Source organism: Cyprinodon tularosa, unplaced genomic scaffold (genome assembly GCF_016077235.1).
Source record: "Cyprinodon tularosa strain WSP-4 unplaced genomic scaffold, ASM1607723v1 ctg348, whole genome shotgun sequence".
Classification (NCBI taxonomy): domain Eukaryota; kingdom Metazoa; phylum Chordata; class Actinopteri; order Cyprinodontiformes; family Cyprinodontidae; genus Cyprinodon; species Cyprinodon tularosa.
Genome location: NW_024039061.1, coordinates 758,005 through 770,573, shown reverse-complemented (window position 1 = coordinate 770,573; position 12,569 = coordinate 758,005). Strand labels below are relative to the sequence as shown.

General features: G+C 37.0%; 2 protein-coding genes across 4 annotated transcripts in view; one reads left to right on the top strand and one right to left on the bottom strand.

Moving 5' to 3' along the window:
* Positions 1-4,016, top strand: part of relt (RELT TNF receptor) — a 32,310-nt gene extending 28,294 nt beyond the window's left edge. For both annotated transcript variants that reach the window (XM_038294897.1, XM_038294896.1), the window contains exons 9-11: positions 2,368-2,748; positions 2,974-3,102; positions 3,689-4,016. In XM_038294897.1, coding sequence (XP_038150825.1) covers positions 2,368-2,748; positions 2,974-3,102; positions 3,689-3,692 — 514 coding nt within the window. In that variant the 3' untranslated portion in view covers positions 3,693-4,016. The remainder of the gene's footprint in view (positions 1-2,367; positions 2,749-2,973; positions 3,103-3,688) is intronic.
* An 867-nt stretch (positions 4,017-4,883) lies between these two features.
* Positions 4,884-12,119, bottom strand: p2ry2.1 (purinergic receptor P2Y2, tandem duplicate 1). 2 transcript variants are annotated; one of them, XM_038294899.1, is made up of 5 exons: positions 11,956-12,119; positions 8,700-9,023; positions 6,816-6,984; positions 6,282-6,627; positions 4,884-6,202 (listed from the first exon to the last, which is right to left on the bottom strand). In XM_038294899.1, exons 2-5 carry the CDS (start codon positions 9,004-9,006, stop codon positions 6,014-6,016), a joined length of 1,011 nt encoding a protein of 336 aa, XP_038150827.1. In that variant the 5' UTR covers positions 9,007-9,023; positions 11,956-12,119; the 3' UTR covers positions 4,884-6,013. The 2 variants fall into 2 exon arrangements, with proteins under 2 accessions (XP_038150827.1, XP_038150828.1); XM_038294900.1 differs by lacking the exon at positions 11,956-12,119 and adding an exon at positions 10,326-10,407.
* Positions 12,120-12,569: the final 450 nt, after the last annotated feature.

Genomic DNA, 12,569 nt, shown 5'->3' with positions numbered 1-12,569 from the left:
GCAAAAATTTCTAGAAAGGCCTTGTGAAATCTGAATGTAGTTTAGCTCAGACGAAACTAATCAGGATTATATTTTTTAAATTCTGCTGAAGAATCCAAGCTTTTGCAGCCCATCTTACTCCAGATTATCCAATCATTTTTACGTAAATTCATTGATGCTGGCCTATAAATCAAATGTTGCAAACTGGATAAACTATATATGCATAGAATATAGTTTGTTGTATTTCAAAAAGCTGTCTCTCATTCAGTGAGTTACATTTAGATTCATTAGACTCCAGCAATGTGTTGCATATTGAAATATATATCCTGTTGCTACCTTCTGACATTTGAATGTAACATTTGATAAATCTTTTTTCTAGCACATTTAAGACAATTTAATTTACTCCCAAATGCTGTTCAGCCAAAATACAAAAAAACCAATATGATAAAGTGAAAGAGAATGGTTAACCCTGGAAAAGAAATAGAAACTTCCAGAAAAAGTCATCAAACCAAATTAAAACCAGTATAAAACGTTCAGTTTTGCGATTTTTAACAATTATCTGATATGTTTTGAATTGTTTTCCAGTTCCTTTTAGTGTATAAAACCTGTGTGAATCAATATTAAAGCAACGGGTCTAAGGGGCAGGTGTGCGGCCACAGACACACAGCCGCTACCGTTTCAGGAACGTTCGGACACACTCGCCCATTCAGACAATGCCTACACAGTTCTGGAAACATTTCAGATGGGCAGCTCTTTTTGGGTGTGGGAGGACGGGTGGGGGGTTTCCCAACAGCTTGTTATGATAACAGAAGCACACAGCTGCATTCATCTCTTTAGCTCTCTCCTGTCATCATCACTAAATGACAATGAAGAGACTTGAACTTCTTTTCAACATTCAAATTGCTCCATACTCACACATTTAGTGCAGAAACCTCCGTTTGCATAATACATCAAATTTCTACAGATAAAATATGCACAGACCTCCAGACTTTAGATGGCCTGCAGATGTTAACCAATTTAGGATTGACACCCCCATGCGTGATGCAAAGTGTGGAATGCAGTGCTGTAAATCTTTCTGCCACTGACTGTAGAGGAACGAAGACATATTCTCTTGAGTGAGGAATAACACCTTCCTGTTCTTCTTCCTACAATCTCTGGGTTTTGTTTTATTGTTTTGCAGGGACAGTATTATGGTGTGGATGAGTTTTTTCTATAGTTTGGCTCAGTCCTTTGGCTCCAGACATAGGAATCTTTGGTGCTCCAGCAGCACACCAAGACATTTCAGATAACTTCATGCTCCCGACTTTGAGGGAATTTGGAGGTGATCCCTTCATTTCTGATATGACTGAAAACGTTTGAGACATGGATGAGCGGATTTGTACTTGAGTGTTCAGAAGACCTGACACGGTGATGATGACCTATTTATTCTGACACAACAGTGTTCCTGCATTAGTCAGACCTTATAGGTCTGCGGCCTCAAACCTATGGTTCTGGGGCCACAAGTACCTCTTTAGACACTTAACGATGTATCTTAATGACTTTGGTTAAAGATGATGGCGGGCCAGCTAATGTTTTGAACACTAGATATGCTGAATTGTCTAATTGCACTGAATAAAAAAAAAACAGAAATATTTATATATTTGTGGGATTTTTTATTTATTTAAACATGATATTAAAAAAATATCAGCAGCCTGTATTAAGTATCTGTTACAAATAAGTTACCATTGTTTTTTTGTTTTTTTTTTTAAAGGTCACGTAAGGATGTAATATTTTCAGCTTTTTATTAACTAAGCTAAGTTATTGTTTTTCTAAATTCACGAAATAATTTAGTATCTTTTTTTTTATGGGGAAAAATGTTGGTTTTTAAACATCATTTTCTCAACCCAATGTAATAGATACATATATTTTCTTGCATGTTTTCTCCTTCGTTTTAAAACTTAAAGTTTAAATGACATGGTGATTGTTTAAAAATACAAACCTCCTGTGGTTGATATTGATTAAATATAAGTTATCTTTTTCTTTTTGTAGAAAACATCATGAAATATTTTTGCTGCTGTTTATTAGCTAGGATGAAGTCAAAAATGGTTGTTTGGATTGTAAAGGTTTGCAGACCCCTGTTACAGGTAGAGCTCTTTAGGGATACGGTCAAAACAACAACAAAGCAAAATTAGCGGATCATCCAGACTCGACTAAACTTTGCAGAGAGGGAGAGTGAAAAGAGGTGACCCATTATAGAAAAGAAATTGATATAATCAGGATTACAAAAACCCAATGCATGCAGCTCTGAATCAAAGCTTAAGCACTCTGTGTTTCTGATTGTAGTCATCCTGTGGCTAAACCCACATTTGCATAAACTTTGTCTTTTTTCCTGCCCTTCTTTGCCCGCAGGTTCCCGATGCTGTCTCCTTTGTCCACCATCCGCTCCACCCCAAAGTCTTGCCCCCATCAGTCCCACCTGCACACCATATCAGGCCTCTCTGGTCTGGCCCCCAAACATGGCTACCGCTGCTCCCGTTGTGCCCATAGAAAGTGGCCCCCTGTTCTCATCCCTCCCCTGGATTCTCTTAAAGACCCACTGAAGCCCCCGCAGGGTTTGATTCTGTCCTCATTGGACCAAACTCTCGACCAGCAGAAGAACCCCCTCCTGGGGGGGGTTAGTGTGGACACTCACCACACACAGGCTACTGTGGTGGCAAAAGCTGTTCAGAGCAAAGTGGATAACATTGATGGAAGGGAGAAGAAGGAGGGAGAGGTCTTGTCTGTGGGCAGGTGAGAAAGGCTAAATAATTTCAATAAAATGTCATATAAAACATATGTGAAAAAATAAAACGTTGTAATGCTAAAAGCTACTTGTTTCCACTTTAAGATCGAAGTCTTCTTTAATTTGCATGAGAAGGCTCGACTGTGATCTGATCTGTTTGAAAGCTTCTCCGATTGACATTTTGGTGTATTGCTTAATCTAACATGCTTTTTTTTTCTGTTTTTGATTCAAAGATTTCAAGTTGCTCAAATACCCGAGTACAGGCCTGTTACCGTAGAAACAAAGGAATCATCTCAGGAGCAGAGGAACTCCCTGTTTGGTGGGAAACATTTTTCCCCCTTTTCATCATCTGCCTTCAAGAGGTACGTTCTTTAAAGCCAAATAAGTTTTATCACTTCACCTCTAAGTCTCTCTCCGATCTCTGTTTTTTTTTTTTTTTTTTTTTTTTTTACTGTTTTTTTATATTTACATAGATAAGGTAACAATTCCGCAGCTCAGAAACGAAGGTTGAGGCTAAATTAAAGATTAGAAAGAGAATGCAAGAATTTTAAAGTAGTTCTAATGCTCAATCCACAGAACATCATCGCAGTTATGGAGTATTAAGGTGGCAGCATCATTTTTGTTGTGTGTCGTTATATTTGCAAGATTTAAGTTTTTAATTTTTAGGGATTTATCCGCTGTTATTAATATACAGTCTCATGGCTAATGGAATAAATGTTCGACAAAAAGAAGACCACTTCTACGATTTACCCTTGCACTTAAGAAGTGTCTCTATCAACTTTCCTCATAAATAAATAGGTGTTATCTGGCCTAATTAGGAAAAAATGTCATTGTAAGAGCAATGCTTCAGCATCTGTCCTAGTTAGAAATACTGAGATCGGCTACGACATGACTTCAGTAATGAGAAAGTGATTTTAGCTAACATGAACAGTGAATTTGTCTCATCAGATGAAGAAATGCAGAGATGCTGCATGATCATGCTACCTCGTGGAAGAAGACAGCATCACCTGATGGCAGCTGAAATCCAAGAGTGAGATGTTTCTTCAGAAAACTTACCCTCCACCTGCTGGCAGAGGAAGGAATTACTTCTCATCACTTTTGACGATCATATGAGAGCTTCACCTTAATGCAGCTTCAAGTTCCAGATCAAATTGACAACAGTGCTGGGAAACTAACGAGATAAATGCAGGAGCAGGAGCATTATTTCACATTAAATATCAATGACAGTGAAGTGTTTTTATTATATATATATTATACATATATATATATATATATATATATATATATATATATATATTATACATATATATATATATATATATATATATATATATATATATATATATATATATATATATATATATATATATATATATATATATATATATATAGTTACTGATTAAAGTATGGTTGCTGTTTTTGGTCCCATTGAATTTGGAGCCAACCTGGCACTGTCGAAGAATATTATTTGCATCAATATTCTTTGCAACTAAGTGCCACAACCATTGAAGATAATGAATGTGTTTTTTAGCAACCAATCAATTTAGAAAAAGAACAATGCTTGTTCCTCTCTTTGACTTATATAAACATTGCAAATGAGGTAAAGTTTTAGACCTTTAATCTGTTGAATGTTTTAACAGAAACTCTCTCTATATGCACTGAACATTATTAAGGTTTAAATCCAAGCTCTGATTTGTACAACTTTTAGAGTCAATATCTAATCAAAACCTAAAGTGTCTGAAATCTGTCACAGTCTGAGGGGTAAGCGTTTCGTATGGAGTTGTGCCATAGAGGGATATATTCTGATGCCAGATGAACTAAATCACATCAGTCTTCCAGATGAAAAGGAATCTCATTTATATTGCAGTCAAGCACAGTGCTGCCCTAAAAACAAGCACTTTTAGCATCCAGAATAACATTACTGCCACAAAAACCTTATACTGGATCACATAGCAGCAGCTCTTATCACCAATCATTGATCAAAGCCCACATTTAATAGAAAAGGTTTGTTTTCTTTTTAAATCCTTGTATTTTCAGAGATCCAGAGATGTAAATTTAACAACTCCCCAAATTCAGCAATAAGCTTTTAATATATATTAGCTTTTAGACTAGAGTCCAGTGCTGACCCAGCTTTAGGTATTAAGGGGTTATTGTAAATATATTAAATACTCAAGGCAGGCAAGAAATGTCATTTTGGTGGAAAAAAAAAAGGAAAGACAGCAAACTTAAAAAAGAAACTTTATTAAAAAACATGTATATAGGTGTAAATATGTAAATAAGGCTTGTAGAAAAAAAGACTATTATTATAACTTTATACTCTAACACATGGCATGCATCAGGGGTGAACAGCTATACTGCACCGCTGACAGGACTCTGTCATTTATATAAGCTGAACTGCTGTCTGGGATTATTTTCTACTCTTTACCATAGAATAAAACACGTTGATATTTCTACTCTGAACAGAAACTACACAAACTAATAAACTAACAACCAGCAGATAGTCTGAACCCTCCTGGAGCCTTTAGTTTACATCCGCATAGTGTGCACTATTACAAGATTTCTTTGCTGCATTATGTTCATATCATGCTGTCAATGGAAATAAGAGGGCATCCGTTATCCCAAGCTGATGATTACATGTTTTTATTTCATACGATTTTATTGCTATGATGTTGTCAACAATAAATGTTTTCAAGCTTGGCAGGAAGGAAGTAAAACATGAGAGATTTTAGTATTTATTCATATCATTCCTCCTTTTATTATATCACATCTGTTTCTGTATGCTGTTTTTACTGTGGAAATAAAGGAGAGTTGTATTTTATTCATGTTGTTTTATTTATGCATGTGAGACTGAGGAAAAAATATGGAAGAAAAAAACTAAACTATGACCTTCTACTGGTTAACTTCACACAATGCAAGAGTTAGAGCCGCTTTGATCGACTTAGTCTCGTCACACTTTGGTAGATAGATTCCAAATTATTTACATTAGATACCCAAACAGACTGAGCCGTTTTGCAGAGGAACATAAAAAAAAAATGTAAATTTCTAGATGTGAAAGGCTGCTAGAGATGTACTATAAATACCTAATACTGCAATTGCAAAAAGAAACTCATAGCCACTATGGAATCTAGGGGGCGAATACAAACTTTTCAGACTTTTATAACAATAATTAAATTCTTCAAATCCTTCAAAAAATAACGCGTTCTTCATGAAGAGGTACCAGCTTTCTTTGCTCCTTAACTTAGAGATTAATCAAATGAAGTCTCAGACAGAGAGTCAGAGTTTTGTTGTGAAGCACCGGTTCATCGTGGATTTTGAGCACAGTTTGCTCTTCTTGGTGAGATTGCTTCGAGCATCTCGCCCTGCCAGGAAATAAAGGATGGGATCCACGCAGCTGTTGGCGCTGGCTAAAGGTCTCGTCACTTTATAGGCAAAACTGGCAGCTTCCACCAAACTACAGCTGATCTGTTGAACATAATTGAATGCATAAGATGTTTTAAAGACATTGGAACCGGCTCAAATCAGAAACAGGTTGGGGCCTTACCTGTGATGGATTGACTTGTCTCAGGTATCTAAAAGAGTAGTAGAGACTCCTGGTGAGGTGGAAAGGAAGGAAGCACAGCATGAATGCTGCCAGAACAATGATGATCATCTTCACCGACTTCTGCTTAGATCGCTGGGCTTTTAGACCGCCTCCTTCCCCTTCAGCACCCTGGTCAGATCCCCAGCTAGGCTCCAGAAGCTTCCGAACCATAAGGCCATAGCAAACCATCACTACCATGAAGGGTAAGGCAAACATGATCACCGACACAAATGAGCTGTACACCAGGAAGTCATCAAAAAGCTCTGGGCTGGTGGTGTCATAGCAGATTCGCTCTGTCTTTACGTCCCTGCAAAAAATACAGATAAGCATATACAAAGCTGCAGAAGCAGGGAGGTTCAGAACTTCTGATGTTGCTCATTAGAAGGGTGAGTCGGCTGACAGCTCTTTAATTTTTGACCCATTAAGGCACTATAAGATGAGCTGCCGGGCAAAACTTGTAAAAAACAAACAAAACAAAGACTAGGGTTTAGTCACCTGGTTCTGGAAAAGTAGAGAACTGGAGCCTGGCAGAATAATACGCAGGCCCACACTGCTACTGACACCAGCCTGGCCCGACGAGCACTGACCCAGCTGAGCGAGCGGACGGGATGGCAGATACCAACAAACCGGTGCAGACTGATGCAGCACAGAAACAGGATAGAACCTGCCAAACACACAAGAAACTTCCATTCTTAATTGGTATGGGTAACACTGATTGTTTCTTTACACATATTTTATTGAAAGTTTGTGACTGATCAACTGAACAAGGTTTATGATGCAAAATGTTTATAGTTTTATTAAAAATTGACTCCAAGGTCAGTGCTTGCATAAAGAGTCAGTCAGTACTTTGGTCTACAGTTGCAGCTGCAGGTTTTTGACTAACTTTTTGAACAATAGGGCTTGGCTATGCTCCTTATCCTACTGGGAGATGAATCTCCACCTCAAAATCAAGTGTTTTCCTCTAGTACGTTTTCTTCCTGATTTGCATTTTCGGCCGTCTCTATAGAAAAGGAACCCCCACTCTCCACCACCACCACATTAAATTGGCAAATAGGCCAAAAAGCATTCATTTATGATAACCAGAACATCTTCTGCATGTTTTTGTGTGTTCCCCTGAGAAATGCCAGTTTTAAATGACATGAAATAGTCATCCAGTCGACAGCTTCTAGAACCTGAGCTGTGGATCTCTTCAGCTCTTCCACAGGGCAACATGGCTGCTTCTCCAAATAATGTGTTTTGCATGTCCTGTTAGGTTAGGTGGACAGCAACATCTTGATAACTTTGAAGTAAAACTCTTTTTTTTTTCTTATATGAGTGAACACCGCTCAGTGAGTACTATGGATGTTGTGATAGTATTTCATAGCCTAACTCTGCTTTAACCCTTTATAGGGAACTCAGTAAAATAACTATTTTAAGAAATCAAATTTCAAGGTAAGTGTTATAGGACAGACCAGGGCCTGATGACTTTTGTAACATTAAAACAATATCTGCATGGGAAAAAAAATCAATTTCAATGTAATTACCAGAAACACTCATTTGTCCTAAAATGATAAAACACAAAAATAAAATTACTTCTATAAGAACATGTTGATTAATTTTTTGCAGTTTTTTTTATATATATGCACTCTCATGCAAAGAGGGCTAAATTTAAATGTAAGCAAAACCTTTCAGATTTGTGTTTTATCAAAACCATGCATCACTTTCGTTCCTATTTAAATTATCCGTACCTTGTGTCAATCTATCTGTTACAGAATCGTACAAAGAAAAGATAATATTCACATTACAAGTTTTCTTTTTCTTGTTGTACGAAGATATGTGGAAAAGTGAAAGGGGCAACAATAATTCAGCCAGGTGGTAAATTCTTGAGGGGGGTACATTTTCTGCATATCTTGTCCTGGCGGTATTTGTGATTTTCTTTTTTTTTTTTTTTTTTCCATCTCATAAAGATGTGAAATAGATGACTGAGACATAAATGTATGTTAAAAAAAAAAGAGGAAAAGACCTGAAAAACATTAAAAGATGGCAAGAAATAAATCACTGAAGATGGATTATAAAAGTAAAAAAAGTCTGACCTTTGGAAGGCAAACATTAGGAAAACTGTAATAAACTGAAGTTTTTCTCCTCTATATCTTCACAATTTATTGGACAAGGTTTATTTGGTAAATACTGTTCCATATAATCAGTAACGAACTATCAAGACACTTAATGTGAAGTCAGATTTCACCCTCTCTCATGTTGGACTACAAACAATGAGTTTTCATTATCCTGGGTTCTTTTTAGACTAATATGCCATTTTATGCAAATTTCCTTCTCACCACCACCTCCTCTTTGTGTCACATTTCAGATATATCATATGTGTGCACGTTTCTTGGCCATTACCATACAAGTTGGCATAAAACAGGAAGCGTATCAGCTTGCAGAAGGGTTCACTGAACGGCCAGTCGTTCTGGTCGGCGTAGTAGAAGATGAGGAAGGGCAAAGTAAAGATGTAAAGAGTGTCACACATGGTCAGGTTGAACATGTAGATGGTGGATGGCTTCCAACGCTTCGTACGGAACACTATCACGTACAGAGCTGTGGCATTCAAAGCCAGGCCAATGACGAAGACCAGAGCGTAGCTGACAGGAAGGAGGATGAATTTGAATTCTTCATTGAATCTACAGCTGGAGTTGGTGTGGTTCTTCATGTTGGTGGTGGCAGGACCTAAAGAGGAAGATTTAGACAAAGGGATTTACCTTTAATGTTTACAGAATGATTTAAAGAGAGGCCTTCATCCTACAGAATGGGTTTTATAGTTAAATTGGAGGATGTTCTTTTTTCGGGTGGATCATCAAAACAAGTCGTCCTCCCAAGTGTCAATCATTCTGCTGATATGTTTACGTGCTCCTCCCCATTTTCACTTACCGGTGGTTAGTCTGACATAGTGGAAAAATTGCAAATCTTCTTTTTGAAAGTAAGCTAGTACAGTATGAGCCATACAAACAGCAGCTTTTAAACAGAGCGTACACAAGGAGATATGGGCTTGTTCACGCTCTTGCCCGAGTTTAATAGGCATTCCCTCTCGGGAGAGGGTACAGGGTTGTGCATGTGCATTTTTTTTTAAGTGGAGAAGGCGGCCTTTTCAAAAATTCATGAAAATTCATTATACCTTTAAGAAGCTCTCTGCATGATTAAGTAGCACAGTTCATATAAAATGATCAGTCATTTCATTGCCTTTGATTTAATCTTTTCTCTGATTTAGAGCTAGAATCAATGTGAATATAAATTAATGTGTTATATTAATCAAAGCAAAACAATTTATAATTAATGTTAATGATGGCTTTTTGATTATAGATTGTAAGGTGTGTTTCTTTTAGCTCCAATACAAGAACCTTCTTTCTGCCTCTTTACTGATTCATAGTTCATTGTGTTGCAACACAATCTCTTGCAACACGTTGCATTGATTTCTGCAGCCCTGTTCCCGTGCAGCCAAACGAACCTCACCCTCACTTGGTGCCTAAGTTTTCTAAAAGCTCACATCTGTGTGCAGAGCAGAGGAATAACTTTCTAACTCAAACCAGACTCAGCCTTCAGGCTGTTTGCAGATCTTCTCTCGCTTGCAAACTGCACCTTTGCCTCACTCAGCCTCAGTCTGTATTTCCTTTTACTGAAAAGCTCAGATCAGTCATACATTAACACAAATTTCAACTTACTTATGCAAATTTAATAAGAAAGCCCTCTCAAACTTTTCAGGTCAGGAAAAACTTGGATTTTTGCTTATTGATTTTCTTCATCAACGCAGTGGCTCCTGTTTCCTCTGAGCCATCACCTGTTTCAGCTTCCTCTTTTTAACTATAACATTTGAGAATCATAAAGATTCTGTAAAATCTGCCATGTTCTGGTAACCTTCGCTGTGCAAAACAGGACAATCTCAGCCCAATCATCAATCTAACAACATCCTGTACTTTTAAATTGAAGTGGCTCTTCACAAAGTTCCATTTAGCTGCTAAAATATAGGATACTCACATTAAAAAGGTGCTTAAAGGCTGCGTCTCCTGAGCTGTGTATCCTTGGCGTGCTGCTTTTGGCTGAGTGCGCACCTCAGAACTTTGGGTTGGTAAAGAATATTGAGGAGTGTGCTATTCTGACAAGCTGCAGCCTGCAAGCTTTACCCTGAGGGCTCAGATACTATCTGTGTGCATATATATATAGATATATATATATCTATATATATATATATATATTTATATATATATATATATATATATATATATTTATATCTATATATAGATAGATATATATAGATATTGTATAGGATACAAATGATACCCATCACTATAAGCTGTCTTTTTGGCTTAAATTTTCCAAAAACCTATAAAATGTATTAATTACCTATTATGTAATTAATTAATAAAAAATTTGAATTATTCTCACATTTTCAGTAAATCAGTAAAGGTTTGTATAACATGGAGTTTGCAGAATTTGAATAAAATGGTTTATATGTCATTGAAAAGAGGAGAAGTAATCATTTATAGACAGAAAAGTAAATTTTTTAGATGATCCAGGATGAAGTTGTGTTTAACTCATCTTAGCAGAAAAGGTAAGGGAAAGGGTTATGGTCTGGATATAACAAGACTTGTGAGAATGATTTTTACACAACATAAAACTGTTCATTTCCTTTTATAGCATGGCAGAGTTGTAGGGAAAATGCATTGGCTGAGCAGCAGAGTTAGGTATGTGGGTTGTGGTCAACAAATGCTTATAAATCCCTTCTGCTCATAGCTAATTCTGTCACAGACTTTGGTTTGGTGTTCTTTATTGGAATAACTGATTTAACACATTAGAGAAGCGCACAAAACCACAAAAACCAACAAGTTATCTTATTAGTCGCCTATTTGGTCACACACTACGCATAGGGAAGGCATCAAAATTCTCCACCGGTGTTGTAGATGTGTTGGTAACCATGACAACCTGTTCATCCAGAAGCATTTGATGGAGGTCAGGCTAGGACTACAGGCAGGTCCGTCCAGACTGTTCATTATGTTATTTTGGAGGTTCAGATTAACCCTGTTTATTTACGTAATGCATTAACATCTTGGGGGATGCAGATATTTATCTGCATAAAGGTTATCTCCAATGATGAGAGAATTATTTTTAAGTATCTGGTGGTGGAATCACACATCATTACCCTACCATCACCAAAAACTGATTCACACTGGCAGGGAAAAAATGGCAGGTTATCCATGGGCCCAACCGCCAGCCTCATTGAATACATCCTACAAATATGGCCCTTTCTATAAGGGCTTATAAACAGGCAACACTAAAGGTTAAAGGCCTCAAAGCAATTTCACAACAAAGATGAAATCAACTAGACCTAGATTAATTTACTTTCAATGCTATTATCATCATTATTGCAGATTTGTTGCTAAGGTAGACATGGAGAAAGAAAAAAAGGCAACATAGCCCAGACGTTTAATTACCGATGGGTTTTGTGTATTCATCCACCAGGTGCTCCGTTTATTCCAAAAATAATTGGTCTGCCCTTGACGTGGTCAGAGATGTGAGAATATCTCTGTTTAACTCTCTAGATTAACTGGGAAACAATCAAGCTTTTAAACTGAAGAAGCCATCAGCTTTAAAGAATCTATTTTCTTACCTTAAATCAGCCGAAAGAAAACAAACAGTTTATCATAATCCTCTCAGTATCTTCGTGGAATACAATGTCACCAAGAAATGAATGTCACCCATTTTCTTCCCTTCCTTAAGGACTAACGGTAAATGTGTTCGGCTCCAATGAACAGCCCAGTATGTATGCCTGTGAGGTGAGATATTGAAAAAGAGAGGTGAGAAAAGGCGCTTAATGTCTTACCTGGTCCAGAAACTCTGTGTATTAATCATTAGCATTCCCATAACCTAACATGTACGTCACTGTAGAGGGCAAGAAATGAAATGACTGCCCTTTCTTACAGCTTACCCGTTTTTCCTCCGATACACTATATTACTATACCAGTGGAGTCATATCAACTTCTCTGATCATTTTATATCTACTCTTCAACCTCTGAAATATAAAAAAAAATAAACTGGTTTCGCGAGCAGAATTATAAAGTGTAATTTCTACCATTATTTACAAGATTGGTTAACCTCTAACTGTTTGGGTTACTTTCTTTGCCAAACTAACAAAGGTCACTTTTTTTAGATGAGCGGCTCAGACTGTACAGAATAAGTAAATCCAACTTAATGGATTATATATTAGGGAAAATTCAAAACTAT